Genomic DNA, 25,575 nt, shown 5'->3' with positions numbered 1-25,575 from the left:
TCGAATTCCCCGTTTATGATTTAGTCGGATAGATCAAAATCCCAAAGTAGTATTTTTAGTTCTTTAGAAATAAATTATTTTGTACAACCCCTCGTGCAGTTTTAGAGACATGGAACTTGGCAGCCGTTTCAACCTACAAGAGAGAGAATCACAATTGTTACTTGGACGATTTATGCCGAGTTTTGGCTTATTCTATAGGAAACTACATTCTCGGAGCGTTCCCGTCAAAATAAACACTATTTAAAAAAAGAAACACGAAATTAACCTAAATAATTTATTTTAAAAATTTTAAAACTTAAATATTTTCGGTATCAGAGTTCAATATCCGGTTTCAATGAGTTTTCGCAAATAGCTAATTGGCAAGGTCCGCAGGCCGACGAACAATTAAGGCTTTGGCTTTTGCATCGACAACTCTTATCGGAGCACCTCTTGGTACATTTGCAGCGTACTAAATTTAGTAAGCAAATTATAGCTGGTGTTAAGTCCATCGTTATCGGATCACCCTCTAATATCCATCCCCGGTCACTATGGTTCAGATTTTTGACGTTTTATTTCCATACAAATACAAATAGTTAGGGGAATACTCTCGGGTTTCACAAGTGAACTCTTAGATGCAACTTTTGAAAAAAAAGGCTATGTAATGACCGTCAAAGTATCAGTTGATGTACCACCAAACATGGACTAATAGATTTGTATAGCCCCGTACCGTAAATAGATACAGAAACAGATAAACCCTGTTCCTTTAGAATAAGTCCAAACTAAATCGTCCCAGTAACAATTGTGATTCTCACTCTTGTAGGGTGAAACGGCCGCCATATTGTATTTTACGAATGGCGGGAAAATATTATTACCGTTCAAGCCCGTGATAAACCGGAAATATAGATAATATACAATATCAAGAGTATTTGCATATGTTATAAGGTTTTTTGATAAGATATTCCGAGATTTACACCGAACTTGCGTCCGCCATATTGAATCCAAGATGGCGGCGGTGAAAAGCTTTAACCTATAATTATCCCCTATAGCTGTGAAGTATATTCACCAAATTTCAGCCTTTTATCTCAAAGCATGAAGTCAGGATAACTTTTTTAATTTTCCCCGACCGTATTTTCCAAATAAAATCTACCTTGACCACCTGTGACCACTTTTGACCACTTTCCCAAGGTGGGATTCATGAAAATTTTTCAGGGGCTGTTCAGACCGATTTTAGGAACACATTGCAAAAGAGAAAAATTCTTTTGAAATTTTTTTTAGTTACACCCCTTTTTACCTCTCCGAGGGGACAAAGTCCCCTAGGAGGGGTTATACAACGACCGTGTCTGTCTGTGGGTGGGTCTGTGGGTGTGTCTGTCTGTCAGGACTGCGAACGCGTTCGCATTTTCGGTGCAAAGTGTAATCACTGCGTACGCAGTTTCTCAAAGGGTTGGCAAAACCACCGTGTGACGGTGAGCGTTAACGGATGCATTTGCGGTTTGGTTTGGATGGTGTTTTTTCGCTCACCGTCGTGACGGTTTGGTGTATTACGGTTTTTGTAATGTTCATGCGTAGGTTGTGAGTGTTGAATTTGTTGTGTTTGTGTTCTGATGGATGTGCATGCTGAGTCTGTTGTGTTTATATGGGCGTTTTCTCTCCAACTTCTTCTTAATGACTTTGGGACGGACCGAGTGCTGAGTGTAATGCTACCTCTCAACGTCCAATGGCAGGGTTTCCACCAGTTGTACACGGTATTCGTCTTAGTATCAATTTGCGATCGCATCGGGCGGGATTTGAACCCGAGACCTCCTGATTGACAGGCGGACGTTCTACCACAGAACCACCGACACTTGTTACGCCTTATTGAAAATTAGACCTTCAGCTTTATCGGAAGCGTATTTAATAGAGTACGAAATTTTGGTTTAATTGAAATAGAATTGAAATTGAAATTATTGAATCGAAGAAATTCTAATTTAGCGTTTCTCTATTGATTAAAAACAAATGCGCCACCCAGGTTTCGAACCCAGACCATTCGGCTTGGCAGTCGAGCGCTCTACCACAGAACCAGGAACGAGTCGTCCACTACCAGATATCTACGGTATCTTCATCAAGGGCGAGTGTTGAAATAAAATGAGCGTTAAAGATGCGGCAAGTATTTCGTAAGCGAGTAATTCCAAAAAGCCTCTGTAGATATTTCATTAAAATTTGCTTCGTATTATATTTAACTGATAAACTTGTTCTGTAAAAGGGTTTAATTCAATTGTGCATTGTTATAGTACGTCTAACTTACTGTTGTAACTACTTAACTTATGATATTCTGAATAAATTAAAATTGGTCGTTTCGTCTCAATTATTTTAATTATAATTAAAATTTTATACCGGGCGGGATAGAAATGGGTTAATATTTTTAACAAATAACTCTAAATTGCGGAGATATATCTTTAAGGGTTATCTCGAGAAATTAATACCACTAGGGACAATTCTTCCGAGGAGAGGTATATTTTGGCTTGCCAACTTGTTTAATTTAAATCGACTGGACTAACAAGATATGTATACCAAGTTCCATATCTCTAAAACTGCACGAGGGGTTGTACAAAATAATTTATTTCTAAAGAACTAAAAATACTACTTTGGGATTTTGATCTATCCGACTAAATCATAAACGGGGAATTCGAAAAAAAATATTTATATTTCACTAAAATTGGGGTAACAGGTAAAGGTCAAAGGTCATACAATTTAAACTGTTTTTTGAGACTAAGAAAATCAATATAGAATTTTTAAAATTTTATGCTGGTTTGTATAAGCAAAATGCTTTACAATAAGCTTTATCCCATTACAATCGGACTTTTATTGACGGAGATATCAATTTCCAAGTTTTCGGTGTCCAGGCCTTTTTGGCCCTTTTTGGTAAAGTTCTATAGCGAATATCTCAAAAACCGCTTATCGCACATTAAAAAAAATTTGAAAATCGGATTTCTCGACCAGAATAACCCTTTAGGCAAATTGTTATCCAAATCTAAGAAGGTAGAGTGGAAAATTTCAAAAAATTTGGTCGATTTGTCGTGGAATGACCCTCGAGTACCAATGGATTTAGAGAAATAATACCAATTTAAAAAAGTGTAAATTGAAATTTTAAGTCTAATTGTCGTTAACCCGATGCAAAACACCATGATGAAAATCTTTCAAATTGGAACCATTTATCTAATCCCATTGGTTCTCGAGATAAACTTTGAATGACCTTGAACCATGAATTAAATGTCATCTGAGTTTGCAAATTTTAAAGACGCCCAAGCAGAAGAGTATGTCTAGTAAATTTTTATACTTTAGCCCGTGTATTTTTCGAGTTATTAGCCCTTCAACCTGATCTTTAGTAGCGTTATTTTCATCACGACCTTCATGTTTTTGTATAAATTCTTTCGACTTTTTTTTGGTCAAATAAGGAAGGATCAAAGTTATTTACACCTAAAATGTGAAGGGGAACACTTTTATAATTGAAACCAACTTTGTATCTTTCATGGTTCTCGAGATAAATTTTAAATGACCTTGAAGACATGGTTCAAGGTCATGGAAATTGACCCCCTGCAGGTGTTATGTGTCCTGAAAGTTTCAAATTCCTTTCTATAATACATTTGGAGTTATTGGCTTTGTATCGTTTTTTAGTTAACACCCTGTATACCTAATAATAAAAGGATACGACATAAATATCACCAGGCTCAAATTTTTTTGGATGTTTGTTTCTTTTCTCCTAACGACAGATTTCTTCAAAAAAGATGGAAATATCGTGTATTTTACTTTGATGTGCCGGTGTTATATTTCACTTACATTATTTTCGAAAAACTTAGATAGGCAGCTCTGAACTATTTTGTTTTGTAAAAAATAGATGATTTAGCATAAATCAATGGTTTTGAATTTAATGAATAGGTATCTTTACACGTCAGCTTTTAATAAATCCTAAAATTGTTTAAAACATTTAAAATATAGCGAAATTTCGAACAGTAGTTCTTCTTCAGGCGAATTCAAAACAACAACTGAAGAGCTGCGATTCGAAAGCTCGCTATATTTTAAATGTTCAGAACAAGTTTTAATGAAGAAAATTTGGTCATGAAATATCGTTCCTCTTTTAAAGAATTTTATTTTTAGTAGCCATGACTGTTAAAGCGTTCACTGTACATGACTTTACGATTCATACTTGTTCGGTTGTACCATACATTTAACTAAATCATAGTTCAAAATCAACGCAGGGCTTCTTTCTAACCGTGAGCATGGAGTCCATAATGTCCGTGGCGAGACACTCCGCGTGTTGCAACAAAGTATTCGCCATGAACCTCAGCGCCCCTTACCTGAGCACTTTCTACAAGAAAGAGCAAGATCAAGTATTACCGTACATCGACATCCTTTTCGGAAACGAAGTGGTAATGTGTTTTTTTTTTAATTTAGAAGTAAACTCAGTGGCGGATTTACACATTTCCCAAAAGTAGGCTGTTCACATTTTGCCGCCCTTACCTTTACAAATGTTAGTTCCCATTTTTTTTTACAATTCAACAACTTGGTTGAAAGTGCGCAGGAAATAGTTTTTGGGTATCTATTTTTTTTAATAATTAACTAGACTAATACCTTAGGCACCACCACAGGCCCCAAGTCGCAAACGACTTTTATTGCCTTATTTACGAGTGGCCCTTCATGCTACGCGAGCTTACCGTCAGCTCCCTACACTTACTATTACCGTTAAACTCCGCAATTTTCCGGGTTTTAAAACACCCTGATTTTTTTTTTAATAAAACCCGGATGCATCGGGTTTTATTGAGTATTTTTGGGGTTTTATTATATTTTAATTGGGTCGAGCTCAAAAGAACTCGCGGGTTTTTTTTGTATGGGTTTTTTATTTCGAACCCTGCTTACAATCATTTAAAAAAATAACAAATTGAATGAAGCTATGAAAGTTTCGTACAATACCTAAAGTGCACATGTGATACTGATTAAGCTTTTTTAATTTTTAAGAGAATAAAATTGTTTACACGTGTTTGAATTTTCGGTAAAGAATAGAGATAATAACTACAAAGGTGTTAAAAATATACTTTAGTTTAGTTTTACTTTCGGGCGTTTCGGTTATGTAAAATTTTCGATTTCGAAGTTTAATTCGATATGAATAGTGAATAAACTTGGTTAACAATAACAAATACCTATATATATCAATGCTATGTAAAATTAATGCCGTATTAAAAAATACAGAAAATAACAAGTTGGCAAGCCAAAATATACCTCTCCTCGGAAGAATTGTCCCTAGTGGTATTAATTTCTCGAGATAACCCTTAAAGATATATCTCCGCAATTTAGAGTTATTTGTTAAAAATATTAACCCATTTCTATCCCGCCCGGTATAAAATTTTAATTATAATTAAAATAATTGAGACGAAACGACCAATTTTAATTTATTCAGAATATCATAAGTTAAGTAGTTACAACAGTAAGTTAGACGTACTATAACAATGCACAATTGAATTAAACCCTTTTACAGAACAAGTTTATCAGTTAAATATAATACGAAGCAAATTTTAATGAAATATCTACAGAGGCTTTTTGGAATTACTCGCTTACGAAATACTTGCCGCATCTTTAACGCTCATTTTATTTCAACACTCGCCCTTGATGAAGATACCGTAGATATCTGGTAGTGGACGACTCGTTCACTTCCTGTTGACGTTGTGACGCATACCACATGAAAAAGACCAATGCCGTCCAATTTCCAATATCATATAATGACTCGCACACCCAAGAAATCATTGACTGCGTTAGAAATCGTAGATATCCAAATATCCACACCAAATGTATTTACAAGAAGCAAAAACCTTACCATCAACAAAGCACAGAGAGCCACTTGACTAACCGCCAGCTTTTAAAGCAATTAACGTTAAATTATCTCCTTTGAATTAACAGAACTATATATAGGTCGTTAAGAAAGTGGACCACCCACAGGGTCTACCCTTTAACCCTCTAATCTCGGCTGACTGCGCTAAAACAAGATTTAACCTTTAAAAAATACCAGATTAGGCCTTCATAAATTCATTAATAAAAAAAGACTTTATTACCTATTATGCTTACGATGCCTGTCTTAATTTCAGTGAATCTAAGCAGCTATCGGTGGTTCTGTGGTAGAGCGCTCGACTGCCAAGCCGAATGGTCTGGGTTCGAAACCTGGGTGGCGCATTTGTTTTTAATCAATAGAGAAACGCTAAATTAGAATTTCTTCGATGCAATAATTTCAATTTCAATTCTATTTCAATTAAACCAAAATTTCGTACTCTATTAAATACGCTTCCGATAAAGCTGAAGGTCTAATTTTCAATAAGGCGTAACAAATGTCGGTGGTTCTGTGGTAGAACGTCCGCCTGTCAATCAGGAGGTCTCGGGTTCAAATCCCGCCCTATGCGATCGCAAATTGATACTAAGACGAATACCGTGTACAACTGGTGGAAACCCTGCCATTGGACGTTGAGAGGTAGCATTACACTCAGCACTCGGTCCGTCCCAAAGTCATTTAGAAGAAGTTGGAGAGAAAACGCCCATATAAACACAACAGACTCAACATGCACATCCATCAGAACACAAACACAACAAATTCAACACTCACAACCTACGCATAAACATTACAAAAACCGTAATACACCGAACCGTCACGACGGTGAGCGAAAAAACACCATCCAAACCAAACCGCAAATGCATCCGTTAACGCTCACCGTCACACGGTGGTTTTGCCAACCCTTTGAGAAACTGCGTACGCAGTGATTACACTTTGCACCGAAAATGCGAACGCGTTCGCAGTCCTGACAGACAGACACACCCACAGACAGACACGGTCGTTGTATAACCCCTCCTAGGGGACTTTGTCCCCTCGGAGAGGTAAAAACTTTAAACGTCAGTGTCAAATGAGTGATATACACAGTGTCCGTATAATCTGTGTCCGTTTGAGTTCGGAGTCCGTTAATCTAAAAACTACACACTAACGGCTAAAACTTCGAAGTTAATAGCCGCCTGACTCAGGAAAACAAAATTCGTATTTAGAATCTTCGATAATACTAATACAGATCCATTTATATTTATTATTTAATTTATTTATTATTTATATTTTACTCCGTAACTTAATTTTTTAACTTGTATCAGATACATTTTGCAGGATAATTGTTCTATTTTTTAAATTAAATTAAAACAACTTCCCAACGCTGCCACTTCGCCAACTAAAAAAATTTGCTTACCTAATAGTCCTAGAATTTTTTGCGCCCCAAAAAACCCTTGCACCCGTACGCAGTTGCGTACCCTATTCCGCCACCCCTGACCAGTAGTCGGACTTGTATGAGTGGGGGGGGAGTTTAAAATATATTTGCCGCAATTTTGCTCTCTTCTCACTCATACAAAGTACAGGCAGAGACGCAGAAGCCGATTACTGGTTGTGGGCCGGGAACTGGGTGTTTTAGCATAGAGCTTATAGAACTTATAGAAATTTGCGGTACGTTGAATGTACAATGAAATTGAAAAGGGAAAAGTCTTTAGTTGCAAGACATCAGAAAACCGTCTCACAGAAAACTTTTTGATTTCTGTGAGACGGCTAAAAAAATTCGGTCCCCAAATTTGCCGCCCCTAAAATCTGCCGCCCTAGGCTTAAGCCTTTTCAGCCTTATGGTAAATCCACCACTGAGTAAACTTTAATTAGTACATAAGTGTATAATACTGTTACACAAGTATGACAGTTCCTACGATAACATCACCCGGTTAAAAGCCCTCAGTAATCATTTTGCACCACCAACATACTTATAGAATATAAACAGTAATATGGTCTTGAGCTATATTTGAAAGGCGACAGACCCCTAGGGTGGTTTGGACGTTTACCTTTATCATTTTCCGAACCGTCGATAGTGTTTCAATTAACTTAACCTGTTCGAAACAGACGCTAAAGAAAGTCACGATCTAGGCGCGTGGCCACCAAAGTAATATTTCGGATTTTGTGATGTATAACAACCTGTACCAATATTTTCTAGTTCACTTATTGTTTTGAGGACGTTGTAAGTCTTTAGTTTTGTATTCTTTAACTTAACGGTCGCAGGTAAGTTAACTTTCAGTATATATATATTAAATAACCAACACAAAAGTTTATATAAATCTATAGAGTAATTTGAAAATCAAATGAACTATTTACATATATAAATTATGTAATGACAATAAAATAAATATGCTGTTGCATTCATTTATTCGTCTTTATAAAGTATACCTAATTCTATTTCTTTAGGAAACGGAAACATTTGCCAAAGAGCACGATTTAAATGTAAGTTTAAATGCATTGAACTCTTCTATGATCTAGTTTTGTAATGAGCTCACGGACACTGAACATAATGGTTAATTAAGGTGACCTTATGCGAAATAAGTTTTAGAATATCTAAAACATTCTTAAAATTTTAATTCCAAAAATTTCCAATTTACTCAAACTTGATGAAATTTACCTAAATTTGGTCCAAATTACCCATATCGTGGGATTTTCAAATTAAAAAAAATCGTAGCTAAAACCAAGAAAATCCCATGTTTTTTTAAATGGATATTTTTGTGGTTTTAAGTGGACAAAAACATTTTCGGTTGCCATGGCAAATCGAATGGGTAGTGCAACGTCTTCTTTTGGGAAATTTCATATCTCATATAGGTCTACATCACGCCTGATTTTGAACGAAATCGGCAATAAACACCTCGGGTACTCTCCTTGTGAGTGTGAAATGAGAATTCGAAATGTAACTATAGCGCTCCGCAAAAACCACCTCCAATTTTCAAAGCACTTCATACTCCCTTAAAAGCTAGCAGAATACAATTGCCCTCTAAACATACTTAACAAGTCCCTCAACTTCTCAGATGCATTTACGGGTTTGTTATATTTAAAATTAACCCTGAGAGATAAGGGAGTGCGTCTACCGATAAGGGGCCCCTGCGGGCGGGGGAAACGGGCCCCTGTAGGGGGCCCCATTTTGCGTAAATTTTCGGCGGGTCAAAAGGTTAGATCAAAAGGTTAGATGATTTACGATGTTATACCAACTCATAAAACCTAACCCCCATTGTAGGTTAGGTTATCTGCCCCTATTCGACAGGAGGTGTGGACAACGATGTTATGTAAACAGCTATAAACCGTTAAATAGGGGCCCCCATTTTGCGGCAATATTCGGCGGGTCAATAGGTTAGGTCAATAGGTTAGATGATTTACGAGGTTGATTTACGATGTTATAACCCATAAAACCCAGGTGTTAACCCATTATAGGTCAATAGGTTATCTGCCCCTATGGCGGTGACACGATGTTATGCAAACAGCCTACCCGTCATAGTGAATGTCTGGCCCCCCTGTCTTTCGAGTTGGTAATAAATAGTGTTTTCGCCGACAAACACTTTCGGGCCCCTAAGGGTACCGTAAAATAGCGGGCGGTCATCGGTAAAAGTGTTTGGAAAAAAAAGAGCAGAATGTATACAAATTATAAGGTTTTATTTATACATTCAAAGTTACAGTACATTAAGCGGATGAAAACGTTTAAAGATAAAACAATTTAGTTTTAATATATTTATGGTGTGTAGATACCATAGTAAACAAATTGTAAAAGTTAAATACACAAAACATATTTTGGTTGGCCACTGTTTCTTTAAAATCTTCAATAATTTTAAGTGCTGTTACGTAATTGGACGCGTAGCGGACAACGGTATCATACCTTTCATGTTCATCCGATAGAAATAAATTGTTGGGTGCACATGGTTCTTTATACAATATTTCGTAAATTTTACGATAATTATCGGTTATAACGTAACCCATTAATTCAAAGAGTTTTTGGTTCACTTTAAGGAGTTGAATGTGCGAATTAATGAAATATTTGAGTCTGTCCAATTCTCGAGTTTCCGGCGCTTTGATTACGACCGACGCTTCGGATATCGTACTTTGCAATGTTAATTCTTTTTGGTCAGACATGGCGGCGGTCACTAGCGCGTCTGATAACGGGAACGGTGATCGCAAAGGCAGCCTTTGGGGATCATTTATTTGTTCCCAGTGCCCGTATAAATCGTCCCAGGCGCGCGAAGACATTTCAAAGGCCTGGTGTGTGATTTTATTGCATAGAGCTACAGATATATCTAGTTCAGACGTAAACCCCGTAGTAACGAAAAGCTCGGATGAAAGTGAATACCGAGGGTTAACTTTCCGCTGAGTCGGGTCAAATTTAGACATTTTAGTAGGCGCTGGAACGTTATCTACACAGCTTCGTTTAGACATGATGCTCGAGAAACGGGTTGTAGTGTACTGCCGATGGATGACGGGGATGAATCCCTTATATAGCGATAATAATTTGATGACGTAATCAGGATGACGTAATGGGTTGACTCAATGACTCACGCGATTAGTCAAATTTTGCGGTGTTATGTGTATAGCGACGGCCATATTGGTAAACCAAAGAGAGTAGCGGGAATAGAACCTCTTAACTATTTCAGTTTAAACTACGAGGGATTCTAATAGATTTTGGTTTTTACATCCCAAATTGCCCTACGTATGGGGGGGGGCAAAGTGTGCACTGGTCCTTTTGGGTATAAAAACCCAGGGATTTGGTCCCTAAGATATCACAACTCTGTTCTTTTTTTGTATCCAACCAAGTCCACTAGAAATCCATCTCTGCTGTTCTCGGATGAGGACGTACCCCTGTAAGTTTTTATCAATTTTTATATTTTTAGCTTGCGATCTATTCCAAAATTAAATGGTAACCCTGTATGCGTACCAATTTCAATATGCAAGATACTCGAGATGGTAAAACAGTCTATATTTAAAGTTAAAATGCGAAAACTACATTTGTAGTGTTCAATTTAAAAGAAAATTACTTCAGCTTTTAAATAATATTTTTTTTTGTATCTACCCTATATCATTTACATAATATTTTTTTATTCTAATTTAACAATCACTTTAAAAACTTAGCACGTCTGAATAGCTGTGTAGAGTACTATTAACAGATATAAATATTTCTGGGTTCAGTTAATGTGATGATTCGAGTGAAACATTTGGATATGTTAAAGTTATTGGATTGAAGGAAACTTCAGTGTTTTCAGAGTGATAATTAAGGGAAGTTGCCTTACAATATAGTTGAAAATTATCTTTTTAAGTCTGTGTCCACCCATTGATTATGTTAGGAAGTGAAAAAATTTCATTTAGCAAGCTTCTCTTAAATTTTGGTATCCACCCTGTATCATTTAAAAGCTCAACCATTGTTTTTATCAAGTTAATTTTAAACATATCTTAAAACAAGCTTCTCTAAGTCTGACTAGCTTTGTAGGGTAATAATAAAACAGCTAAATATTTTTTGGGTTTAATAATTGTGCTTCTTAGTGAAAATTTTGCATATATTACAGTATTAGGTTGGCTAATTATGTTTTTCACCTGCTACCATTCTCAACGGGTGAACATAGAATAACAAAGATAATTTTCCACTATATTTAAAGCCAACTTTCCTTACATTTCACTATGAAAACACTGAAGCTTCTTTCAATGCGATAGCTTAATTACAGGCAATTTTTCCCCAGAAATACAATATTTGAATCGAAAAATTATCCAACTCAGCTTATCAGACTTCGGCAAAGTGGTTTTTAAGTGAGGGTGTTAAATAATAAAATATACTTCAGCTTTTGAATTAAATTTACTATTAATATAACGGTTAATCGACGAACAGGACTATAACTGTTGCGTACAGCAACTATCTAGTAACTCTAACGGTAAAAGTTGGTACTGGAATTTACCTGTTAAAATTTAACAGGAATTTAACAGGAAGCTACAGTAATTTTTCACAGTGTAGCATATGAAAGTATTAATTTTCAAAAAAAGTGCATTTAAATTGAAGTGAGTCATATTTTTGGATTCTCCTTGTTCCTCCTTCTTTCATCCCAGCATGTATCCCCTTTTATCATGGTTTCTCTCCAAAAATCTTAAATCCGTAGGTCTCGCTCCTATTTATCACCCACCGCCCAAATTGTCAGCTTTATTATGTAATAACAAAGAACCAACTGCCCTCCTCGACAAGGCCATCATTTATAAAATCTCCTGTGATTGTGGTGATTATTACATGGGGGGCAATGACGTCACCCATTTCATCAAAGGCTTAAAGAGCCCCAAAAAATATAAACAACCCGTACAATAATTCTCCCCCCTTAGCGAACACCTTCGTGTTTTTGGGGCCATAATGCTAGGTGGGACTCAATAGACATACTAGCTCGACCCAAAATTATATAAAAATCATTTCAATGTACGCGAATCCATCGAAATTTAAAAAAATAAATCTGCGCAATGTTTAAACCGTGACGATGGTCCCTTTAACTTATACACGTTTTCTCCACTTTTTAAATGTTTTTATGGGCCTCACCCTCTCACACAGACAACAAACCAATTCCTCCTCTCGCAGAATCCACCCATTCAGACCATAGTAGCCTCGAGCGCGAACGAAGATATCGAGCCCATATAACACTTCGACGGGGGTCGACTCGCCTTTGAGAAAAAACGCTCGCGGCTAAAGAACAGTGGCATCCACTATATGTATGCATAAATATTTTTTCGTCCCAAAGTTTTACCATCGTACTGTCAGACTTGTAAAAATCCCATGAAGAAGGAGGAACAGTTCCTCCGAAAGTTCGATTTTTTAAAAAAATATATTGTGAATTTTAAAAACGGTTAAAGTCTCTTTTCACTAAGTATTTTTAAATATTTGAATATCGGAATTGTATTTCGTTGCGTTAAAAGTAGAGTTTAGATGTATAGTCGTTTTAAGTAATACTCGTGATATAGGGTCAAGTGCCAAGCATATTTAAGTACTACAATGATATTAAAATAAAGTTTAAAAATATTTCCATTCTACGTTACTTTAACAACGAATATTCTATGACGTCAAAACACTCAAATCCATGTTTCAAATTCAAATTAACCGCGAAAAACACTTAAATCTATGTTTTCATTTGATTTTTAAATTAACCGCGACGCGCCCCCAGACCGCGTCCCCCCGAGAAATCCGCGCCCCAGACCGCGCCCCCCAGGGGAAATCAGCGCACGCGCGCCGCCCCATGGCTACGGCGAGGTGGGGAGGGCTTCGTATATTGTGTTCAGGCCAACTTGTTCACTATGTTTTACTAGTCACTATATACTGTCTGAGTTTTACGCGCACTGTGATTTTCGCAACTTACCATTAATATATTAGCATCTCTGTATAATGTATATAAACAGGGTATTTAACAATGCGTCGGTTAACGCCTTGCAGTTACATTAACATCTCTGCAAAATATCGCGCTAATCATTCAATCAATCAGCTAAAGCACATATCGTGATGACTACATGTAAGTCGTTCCGGCTTCGTAGTTATGTCTCTTAAATAAATAACTAAATAAATAAATAAATCTAACCGTCATAAAAACATTTGTACCTACACATATTGCACTTTCATTACTTGAAACTTCAGATTAGTTAGATTGTATCGCTAATTAATCCACTGAATATTTTAGTATCCCGTTGTTTGAAGTTACGAGCAGACCTGTTTCAATAAAGTATTAAAACGGAATTTATTTTTCCTGAGTGACAGAGAAAAGATTCGTTCATACCAAAAAAGGTAACGTCGTCCATCGTAAGTTAATGCGAACTTGTCGTGTTGTCGAAAACGTATACCGTTAAATTGTTAAAGCTCTCGTGGAGGTTTAAGATAATAATATGTAATGACTAACGAAGCTAAACGATTATAGTAAGTTATGACTAACGTAGTTTAATGATAATAATAAGTAATGACTAAACGCAAAATTTAACCATGGTTAATATAAACTAGTAAATAGTAAGTAATATACTATAGAGACAGATACTTCATGGTTTAAAATACACTTTTATTAAAAAGAATATTGGGGAGGCTTTTTCGAGCTCACTCGTTCCTTTTCAACCCTGATAGAAATGGCTAAAAAATCCAAATACAAACAGATAGAACGCGTAAAAAGTCATAACCTGAGCGGTGCGCGTAATCGGATAATACAGAAATTTAATTACTTGATCAAAACTTTTTACGAATAATTTTGAGAGCTTTATCTAGTGAATAAAAGTTAACCATCCCCGACCTCAAAGGTGGTATCGACTTAGATAGAAGACCCTATATGTTCGCGAATTCCGACAACGACCATAATTTCAACATATGTTTTTTATATATTTTATTTCTTTCTTTTATTTTGTTTAATTATATATATTTAAAAATGAAGCTGAAACAAATTTTAAAATGACTTTGGTTTCCCATAAGACATGCTGAACACATATAGCTATCTCAACAAGCTATACAGATGTTTCAACTCACACAGTTAACGTAACTTCAAGGCGGTGCGCGTGCGCTGATTTCCCCTGGGGGGCGCGGTCTGGGGCGCGGATTTCTCGGGGGGACGCGGTCTGGGGGCGCGTCGCAGTTAATTTAAAAATCAAATGAAAACATAGATTTAAGTGTTTTGCGCGGTTAATTTGAATTTGAAACATGGATTTGAGTGTTTTGACGTCATAGAATATTCGTTGTTAAAGTAACGTAGAATGGAAATATTTTTAAACTTTATTTTAATATCATTGTAGTACTTAAATATGCTTGGCACTTGACCCTATATCACGAGTATTACTTAAAACGACTATACATCTAAACTCTACTTTTAACGCAACGAAATACAATTCCGATATTCAAATATTTAAAAATACTTAGTGAAAAGAGACTTTAACCGTTTTTAAAATTCACAATATATTTATTTAAAAAATCGAACGTTTCGGAGGAACTGTTCCTCCTTCTTCATGGGATTTTTACAAGTCTGACAGTACGATGGTAAAACTTTGGGACGAAAAAATATTTATGCATACATATAGTGGATGCCACTGTTCTTTAGCCGCGAGCGTTTTTTCTCAAAGGCGAGTCGACCCCCGTCGAAGTGTTATATGGGCTCGATATCTTCGTTCGCGCTCGAGGCTACTATGGTCTGAATGGGTGGATTCTGCGAGAGGAGGAATTGGTTTGTTGTCTGTGTGAGAGGGTGAGGCCCATAAAAACATTTAAAAAGTGGAGAAAACGTGTATAAGTTAAAGGGACCATCGTCACGGTTTAAACATTGCGCAGATTTATTTTTTTAAATTTCGATGGATTCGCGTACATTGAAATGATTTTTATATAATTTTGGGTCGAGCTAGTATGTCTATTGAGTCCCACCTAGCATTATGGCCCCAAAAACACGAAGGTGTTCGCTAAGGGGGGAGAATTATTGTACGGGTTGTTTATATTTTTTGGGGCTCTTTAAGCCTTTGATGAAATGGGCGACGGCATTGCCCCCCATGTAATAATCACCACAATCACAGGAGATTTTATAAATGATGGCCTTGTCGAGGAGGGCAGTTGGTTCTTTGTTATTACATAATAAAGCTGACAATTTGGGCGGTGGGTGATAAATAGGAGCGAGACCTACTGATTTAAGATTTTTGGAGAGAAACCATGATAAAAGGGGATACATGCTGGGATGAAAGAAGGAGGAACAAGGAGAATCCAAAAATATGACTCACTTCAATTTAAATGCACTTTTTTTTTGAAAATTAATACTTTCATATGCTACACTGTGAAAAATTACTGTAGCTTCCTGTTAAATTCCTGTTAAATTTTAACAGGTAAATTCCAGTACCAACTTTTACCGTTAGAGTTACTAGATAGTTGCTGTACGCAACAGTTATAGTCCTGTTCGTCGATTAACCGTTATATTAATAGTAAATTTAATTCAAAAGCTGAAGTATATTTTATTATTTAACACCCTCACTTAAAAACCACTTTGCCGAAGTCTGATAAGCTGAGTTGGATAATTTTTCGATTCAAATATTGTATTTCTGGGGAAAAATTGCCTGTAATTAAGCTATCGCATTGAAAGAAGCTTCAGTGTTTTCATAGTGAAATGTAAGGGAAGTTGGCTTTAAATATAGTGGAAAATTACCTTTGTTATTCTATGTTCACCCATTGAATATGGTAGCAGATGAAAAAAAATTAATTAGCCAAACTAATACTGTAATATATGCAAATATTTCACTCAGAATCAAAATTATTGAATCCAAAAAATATTTAGCTATTTTATTATTAACCTACAGAGCTAGTCAGACTTAGGGAAGCTTGTTTTAAGCTAAGTTAAAAATGAATTTGAAAAAAAAATTTGCTTGAGCTTTTAAATTTACGATACAGAGTGGATCACATTTAATGTGATGGTTCTGAGTGAAAAATTTCAAAAGTCAAAGTTATTGGATTGCATGAAACTTTAGTGTTTTCAGTTTGAAATTTAAGGGAAGTTACCGTTTTTAAAGTGATGGTTAAATAAAACCGTTTAAAGTCTCTTTTAATTTGGTTTTTCACAATGTGTTTCTCTTCACTTCTAAAAATACTTACTTAAGTTAGTTTGTATGAAATACTTACTAATACCCGAAAGATAGACTTTAGAGTGGATAAGATTTGTAAATATCATTTCGAAACTAATAATTTTCACGCTTTATTTAAGTCAAGCAATTACATTTTTAAAAATGAAAGAAGTTAAACAATACACCTATAGTCAGAAAGATATTATAAAAACACTAAAATTAAAATTAAATGAAAAACTCTTTATTGAACTTTAATACGTTACGCTATTTAAGAAACGTAATTTTAGAAAACAGACATAACGTAAAAACAATGTGATGAAACAAAAATAATATTAAAACGACTTATATTTTCTTGCACACGATTTTTCGGTACCACACAGCGATTTTGTGAGATTTCACAACGGCGCAATTATTAGGGTCACGGTGAAAATGACAATGTTTAGGCGCACTTATACAAAGAATGGTAGATAATTTAGGACAGTCTAAATCCTCGACGTTCTTGACGTTAACTCCTATGAAATACGATAAAACTTTGGCCTTTACTAAACCTTTACAAAAAAAACGTGAACCCTTGTTCTTTTATATAATTTGCGATGGCTCCTAGGCTGTTGTAGTCTTCCCGTCCGTCGTCCCAACGGAGATCGCAAATGTTCCAATACAACCATCTACACTGCCATTTATCTTCTTCCGTAAGACTGGAATATGGATATGGTGGTTTAAAGGTCCAGACGTTATGCTTCTCCGTTTCCGCATCGTAAATAGCTAACTCTTTAATTATCATTTCTCCATTCACACGGAAAAAGTTTGCCTCGATAAAACATGTCCTTTTCATTTCTAGAAATAAACTTGTTTAAAAAAAAACTTAGAACATGTAATTAAGACTTCGCACTGAAGCTTCCATCAGTCCAGTAACTTTGCCCTATGGAAATTTTTCATCAGGTCAATTGAACCCAAAAACATTTTCTACGTTATTATGGACCCCATGAACTATTAATTACGTAATCCAAAAACAAAGATGACGCGAGCAAGGAGAAATAACGAGTCTGATCTATAGGATAATAAAAATATTTATTTTTTAACAAAAAATTTTATAAGATGATATATTACAAAAATTATTTTTCTTTTACGAGCCAAAAAATATTATAATGCGATACAACAAAAAAATTTAAAATGGACATAAATGAAATTTTTTCAACTAATACTGTAATATATGCAAATATTTCACTCAGAATCAAAATTATTGAATCCAAAAAATATTTAGCTATTTTATTATTAACCTACAGAGCTAGTCAGACTTAGGGAAGCTTGTTTTAAGCTAAGTTAAAAATGAATTTGGAAAAAAAAATTGCTTGAGCTTTTAAATTTATGATACAGAGTGGATCACATTTAATGTGATGGTTCTGAGTGAAAAATCTTCAAAAGTCAAAGTTATTGGATTGCATGAAACTTTAGTGTTTTCAAGGTGAAATTTAAGGGAAGTTACCGTTAACTATAGTTGAAAATTATCTTTTTAAGTCTGTGTTCACCTATTGAATTTGTTAGGAAGTGAAAAAATTTCATTTAGCAAGCTTTTTATTAAATTTTATTTTTAAATTTTGGTATCCACCCTGTATCATATATTTAAAAAGCTCAAGTTTTTTTTCCAAATTAATTTTAAACTTATCTTCAAACAAGCTTCCCCACAAATAACTGAACCAATAAATATTTATCTACGTTATTAGTACTCTACACAACTATTCTGACTTGCATAAGGTTTTTAAAGTGATGTTTAAATTAGAATTAAAAAAAAAAAATTTCAGGTTTTATATAACTGATATAGGGGTGGATCCAAAAAAAAACGTAATTTTTTTAAATTGAACACCATCTCTTCTGAATACCTGTGTGGGTTAATTCTAAGGGGGGTTACATATTATTTTCGATTCAATAAATGTAATTCTGGGGTGGAACAAATTGCGTGTAATAAAGTTATCGCATTGAAAGAAGCTTCAGTGTTTTCATAGTGAAATGTAAGGAAAGTTGGCTTTAAATATAGTGGAAAATTATCTTTGTTATTCTATGTTCACCCGTTGAGAATGGTAGCAGGTGAAAAAAATAATTAGCCAACCTAATACTGTAATATATGCAAAATTTTCACTAAGAAGCACAATTATTAAACCCAAAAAATATTTAGCTGTTTTATTATTACCCTACAAAGCTAGTCAGACTTAGAGAAGCTTGTTTTAAGATATGTTTAAAATTAACTTGATAAAAACAATGGTTGAGCTTTTAAATGATACAGGGTGGATACCAAAATTTAAGAAAAGCTTGCTAAATGAAATTTTTTCACTTCCTAACATAATCAATGGGTGACACAGACTTAAAAAGATAATTTTCAACTATATTGTAAGGCAACTTCCCTTAATTATCACTCTGAAAACACTGAAGTTTCCTTCAATCCAATAACTTTAACATATGCAAATGTTTCACTCGAATCATCACATTAACTGAACCCAGAAATATTTATATCTGTTAATTTTGGAATAGATCACCAAGCTAAAAATATAAAAATTGATAAAAACTTACAGGGGTACGTCCTCATCCGAGAACAGCGGAGATGGATTTCTAGTGGACTTGGTTGGATACAAAAAAAGAACAGAGTTGTGATATCTTAGGGACCAAATCCCTGGGTTTTTAAACCCAAAAGGACCAGTGCACACTTTGCCCCCCCCCCCCCATACGTAGGGCAATTTGGGATGTAAAAACAAAAATCTATTAGAATCCCTCGTAGTTTAAACTGAAATAGTTAAGAGGTTCTATTCCCGCTACTAGTTTATGGGCCTCCATAAAATTCTACGCGCAAAAAAAAAAATTTTTGGTGGGAACACTCGTTTGTTATAACCATTTTAGCGCTAAGAATCCACGCCTGATGTAAAAAGTTGGGGGCCACTTTTTCAATTTATTCGCCATGGTCTCTACAAATCATAGAATGTCGTAGAAAAATAAACCGTTTTTATAATACACTCGGCTCTTTTGTACCAAAACGACACTTTTAGTTAGCGAGAGGGGACACCCGCTGTGTCTATTTTACGCGCGGGGGGCAAGGGAGATCCTCTATCTACCCTTTACCCCTTAGGGCCGATATTCCGTAAGACGGATAGCTTTGCGCATCGTAAAAGTGTTTGAAAATAATGCTACACGGGGAAAGTGTTTGTCGGTGAAAATAGTTATGAATAGATACACAAAAGGCTCGACCCATTGAACTATTTGGATTTATTTCATAACACCACTCGCACGTGGAGAAAAGTGTTTGACAGATGCCGTAGGGGGTGACAATTACTCGGGTTTATAGCTACTGTCTGTTTGCATAGCATCATGTCAGATGATTCCACCAGCCCTACCGAATAGGGACGATCCCGCCTCTCCCGTTACTCGCCTTATCGCGAACAATCCTAAAAACGCATTACTAATCGCGTTGATTTTACTTTTAATGGGACTTGTAGAATTTCTATCTCTTTGGTTTACCAATATGGCCGTCGCTATACACATAACACCGCAAAATTTGACTAATCGCGTGAGTCATTGAGTCAACCCATTACGTCATCCTGATTACGTCATCAAATTATTATCGCTATATAAGGGATTCATCCCCGTCATCCATCGGCAGTACACTACAACCCGTTTCTCGAGCATCATGTCTAAACGAAGCTGTGTAGATAACGTTCCAGCGCCTACTAAAATGTCTAAATTTGACCCGACTCAGCGGAAAGTTAACCCTCGGTATTCACTTTCATCCGAGCTTTTCGTTACTACGGGGTTTACGTCTGAACTAGATATATCTGTAGCTCTATGCAATAAAATCACACACCAGGCCTTTGAAATGTCTTCGCGCGCCTGGGACGATTTATACGGGCACTGGGAACAAATAAATGATCCCCAAAGGCTGCCTTTGCGATCACCGTTCCCGTTATCAGACGCGCTAGTGACCGCCGCCATGTCTGACCAAAAAGAATTAACATTGCAAAGTACGATATCCGAAGCGTCGGTCGTAATCAAAGCGCCGGAAACTCGAGAATTGGACAGACTCAAATATTTCATTAATTCGCACATTCAACTCCTTAAAGTGAACCAAAAACTCTTTGAATTAATGGGTTACGTTATAACCGATAATTATCGTAAAATTTACGAAATATTGTATAAAGAACCATGTGCACCCAACAATTTATTTCTATCGGATGAACATGAAAGGTATGGTACCGTTGTCCGTTACGCGTCCAATTACGTAACAGCATTTAAAATTATTGAAGATTTTAAAGAAACAGTGGCCAACCAAAATATGTTTTGTGTATTTAACTTTTACAATTTGTTTACTATGGTATCTACACACCATAAATATATTAAAACTAAATTGTTTTATCTTTAAACGTTTTCATCCGCTTAATGTACTGTAACTTTGAATGTATAAATAAAACCTTATAATTTGTATACATTCTGCTCTTTTTTTTCCAAAACACTTTTACCGATGACCGCCCGCTATTTTACGGTACCATTAGGGGCCCGAAAGTGTTTGTTGGCGAAAACACTATTTATTACCAACTCGAAAGACAGGGGGGCCAGACATTCACTATGACGGGTAGGCTGTTTGCATAACATCGTGTCACCGCCATAGGGGCAGATAACCTATTGACCTATAATGGGTTAACACCTGGGTTTTATGGGTTATAACATCGTAAATCAACCTCGTAAATCATCTAACCTATTGACCTAACCTATTGACCTAACCTATTGACCCGCCGAATATTGCCGCAAAATGGGGGCCCCTACAGGGGCCCGTTTCACACTATTTAACGGTTTATAGCTGTTTGCATAACATCGTTGTCCACACCTCCTGTCGAATAGGGGCAGATAACCTAACCTACAATGGGGGGTTAGGTTTTATGAGTTGGTATAACATCGTAAATCATCTAACCTTTTGATCAAACCTTTTGACCCGCCGAAAATGTACGCAAAATGGGGGCCCCTACAGGGGCCCGTTTCCCCCGCCCGCAGGGGCCCCTTATCGGTAGACGCACTCCCTTATCTCTACCCTGAATGTATTTATCTATACTTCGGTATACGATGAGACGATTTTAAGCCTTAACTCGCTGGCTGAAATCACCGAAAAATGTCATTAATAATCTACAAAATTAAAGCGAAAACTGAGTAATATTTCATTTGTGGAGGTTATTTGTGATGACTTTCATTACTTAGAATGTTTTAAGTATCTCTTCATCAAATCCTGTATTGACGTAAGGCATTTCGCATACGCTAGCTCGTTATATAGATGTTATTTCTTTTTACTGGTTTCGTGAGTAATGGTGCAGATAATTCTAACTAAGACCAGTATTATATATTATATCTCTTGTGAGAATAGTATTCATTTCCTCATATTGCTAATGTTATTCGCTTGAAACATTACATAGTAACTTTTTGTTTTAATATTTCTTTCGTAAAATATATATTATCAACATTTGTTAATACCAAAATTAATGGTAGTCATTTGTAATTGTATAAATACTATTAAGATGAAAAGTCTGAAGAGTATTGCCCTGGATATTAACGCACTTCGGAAAAAGAACACTCAAAGACCGAGGATCACAGTTATCACGCAAGGAAAGAATCCAGTCATTGTAGCCAATGGTAAGAACTACTCACGCTCTTTCTATAATCAAACATGTAATAATATATACAATGTATAAAAGTGGCATTTTTGTTGTACGCCCTGTTCAATTCTTTTATATTAAATTGACTCGCACGATTTCGCCCACGGTCTCTTAAATAAAAGCATAGGACGCACCCTTATCTTAATCGGTACAATAAAACTAACATAAACCAATGACCTCCCGCTTTTTATCGAATCTCCTATTCGGGTTATAGTATGAAAGCGGTTGACTATATATCTAATTATCTATACACCTGGAACTCTAAGAAAGAATATTGTGGCTCTGATGATTCTGGGAGAGGATTACAGCGGAGAGCGGAGGTTTCGCTCGCGACGTGCTAGACAAGACTAGTCGACATTAAGTCTTTGCTCTAATTGAACCTTTTGAATTCGAGGAATTAGAAATGTTTCACGAAGAACTAGACTTGTTTCACCGAGAACTATAGACCTGTTTCACCAAGAACTATAGACCTGTTTCACCAAGAAATATAGACCTGTTTCACCGAGAACTATAGACCTGTTTCACCGAGAACTATAGACCTGTTTCACCGAGAACTATAGACCTGTTTCACCGAGAACTATAGACCTGTTTCGCCGAGAACTATAGACCTGTTTCACCGAGAACTATAGACCTGTTTCACCGAGAACTCTAGACCTGTTTCACCGAGAACTCTAGACCTGTTTCACCGAGAACTCTAGACCTGTTTCACCGAGAACTATAGACCTGTTTCACCGAGAATTATACACCTGTTTCACCGAGAACTATAGACCTGTTTCACCGAGAACTATAGACCTGTTTCACCAAGAACTCTAGACCTGTTTCACCGAGAACTATAGACCTGTTTCACCACGAACTCTAGACCTGTTTCACCAAGAACTGTAGACCTGTTTCACCAAGAACTCTAGACCTGTTTCACCAAGAACTATAGACCTGTTTCACCAAGAACTATAGACCTGTTTCACCAAGAACTCTAGACCTGTTTCACCAAGAACTATAGACCTGTTTCACCAAGAACTCTAGACCTGTTTCACCGATAACTCTAGACCAGTTTCACCGATAACTCTAGACCTGTTTCACCGAGAACTATAGACTGTTTCACCAAGAACTATAGACCTGTTTCACCAAGAACTATAGACCTGTTTCACCAAGAACTATAGACCTGTTTCACCAAGAACTCTAGACCTGATGATGTTCCCGAAGGGGTAACGAAACTAGTTGTCGTTTTTAAAAATAAAAACTTTTATTGTACAAGAAGTGGATGTTGTTGTTTTTAAGTAACTCAAGACCCGTTTCACAAAGAACTATAGGCCTGTTTTACCCAAGAATTATAGGCCTGATCACCAAGAACTATAGACCTATTTCTTGAGGAAATAGACCTGTTTCACGAATAACAGGAAAAATTCCCCTAGAGCTCCAGTGTGATAAATAATTGCGATTTCTTAAATAAATTTTCTAAGTGACAGCTGTCAGTCAATCAATTTTAATAACCGCGCTTCGACTTACATTCGACGTATTTAAATACAGCCTTTTCTCGAGCAGCTTTCTCGGCCAATGGATACTTGGACTTTCCAAGTTTATATAATATAATTTACTTTCCTTATGGAATGTATTATTTTATTTCTAATGAAGCTGCTTTTGTCTAATTAAAGGAAGCGAAGTGTTTGAATATGAAGTGGAGCTCCTTCCAGAAAATGAAGTAGTCGATACAAATGGTGCCGGAGATGCATTTACTGGAGGTAAAAGCAATAGAGTAATAGCCAATACGCGAACAGGGTCTCGTAGTCTCGAAGAACCTCAAAAATAAATTGCAATAATAAAAATATCAAAAATTATAATATAAATAACAAAAAAACTTACTTAAGGAGAAAGATAATCGTTTGAAACATTTCGGCCTAATTTCAAGTAACTCATCCCCGTTACTTCTTCTTAATTCGAACGTCTAGCAGACGAAATTATTCTTGTAACACTGCCTGCCGTAAGATGGCGCTATAGGATTAGGTGAAAGTTTGACAACGAGATAAGTTGCCGTAGGTGCGACGGGGAGCCCGTATTGGGGGAATACAGTTTTCCATTTCAGGATACGGGTCATTCATATTCCTAGGTCAGTTTAGAGAAACTCTTATGGCAACGGGCCAACCTTCTATAAGGGACGGAACAATTGAGGGCATTTCGTCGCAAAAATCGTTCAATAAGAATGTAGGGGCGCATAACAACGTTTTCTCCGGTTATATCTTTTTAGGCATGACGTTAATTATACATTACTTCACACATAGCTATAACTATATATATATACAAATTATCAGTTACTGAATAGACAAAAGCAATACGGATTACTAAGGCGGGCTGTAAAATAGGGCAATACCGGCACATAACGTTCCGTCACTTTTACAGTTAACAACTCCTGATATTTTTAATTAATCTTTGCGATTAGTATTTATTCCTGATCACATATTCTCTAGTTAGCTGTAAATATGACGATTTAATCGCATATTTAGATATTAAAGATGAAATTAAAAGACTTATTTCTTTACAGGGTTTCTTTCTCAGTTTGTTTTGGGGAAGCCGTTGGAAATGTGCGTGAAATGCGGAATCCACGCGTCTCGAGAAGTTATTAAAAGTTCTGGCTGCACATTCACCTCGAACTTTAGTTTCATATCATAGATATTTTTAAAATATTTTTGCGCTTTCACGGTGTTTTTTAACAATTTAAACAACGTAAAATCTGTATTGCGACAGTGTGATTATACACATATAAACTTAAATTTTACTTTAGTAGCAATTATATGATTCTTAAGACATCAATATCATAAGTAACATAATAATCATAAGTAACATTTCCTATAATCAAAAGTAAATGAACTGAAGTTATCAGACTGCTATACCCTCAATGTTGGAGGCGTTTTCCTTATGAATTTACATTTTCACCTCGAATTTGAAATTTTGCGCGCTTCTAGGCCGAAAAAAGTTATTGTTTTAAGACGCGGTTGGAAATTAGCTTTTATTTGACTCGATTTTCTCATAATTGTCAAAAGGAAAACGCCCTCCGATTCTGGCCGCTATTTCGATAACTTCAGTTCATTTACTTGTGCTTGAATCCCAACGAGAATTTTGTTAATGATAGTTTCTAACGACAATGACCATATAAATCATTATGAGACTAAGAACTGAGAACTCTCCGCGAGCTATTACTAGTATTTGGAGGTAAATGTTTGTTTAATACGAATACCCAACGAATATGTTTGGTTTCTGGTAAATCAAATGTTTGAAGTGCACGCTCTCGGTACTGAAAGTTACAATTGAGAGACCCCCACCACCTAAATTATGCAAAATAGCACCTTCAATTGTAATAGCACCATAAACAATTAAAATCATAAAATTGCACTCCATATTAATCATATTTATTGTTTTGCATGTTCCTCTAGACATCTATTAATACAGAACGAGTAAAACCAGAATTGGAATTGCGACTGTAACATAAATTGATAATTTAGGTTCCGGTATTAATATGGT

At 35.9% G+C, this 25,575-nt stretch overlaps 1 protein-coding gene across 1 annotated transcript in view; it reads left to right on the top strand.

The window, feature by feature from the left end:
• LOC149945258 (adenosine kinase-like) overlaps window positions 1-24,828 on the top strand; it is a 30,304-nt gene extending 5,476 nt beyond the window's left edge. The window contains exons 7-11 of the mRNA XM_090174855.1: window positions 4,215-4,385; window positions 8,252-8,287; window positions 21,928-22,042; window positions 23,715-23,801; window positions 24,599-24,828. Coding sequence (XP_090030981.1) covers window positions 4,215-4,385; window positions 8,252-8,287; window positions 21,928-22,042; window positions 23,715-23,801; window positions 24,599-24,726 — 537 coding nt within the window. The 3' untranslated portion in view covers window positions 24,727-24,828. The remainder of the gene's footprint in view (window positions 1-4,214; window positions 4,386-8,251; window positions 8,288-21,927; window positions 22,043-23,714; window positions 23,802-24,598) is intronic.
• The last annotated feature ends 747 nt before the right edge of the window (window positions 24,829-25,575 follow it).

This window comes from Leiobunum rupestre, chromosome 5 (assembly GCF_980474605.1).
Source record: "Leiobunum rupestre chromosome 5, qqLeiRupe1.1.hap1, whole genome shotgun sequence".
Taxonomy (NCBI): domain Eukaryota; kingdom Metazoa; phylum Arthropoda; class Arachnida; order Opiliones; family Sclerosomatidae; genus Leiobunum; species Leiobunum rupestre.
This window is presented reverse-complemented; position numbering and strand designations above follow the sequence as displayed.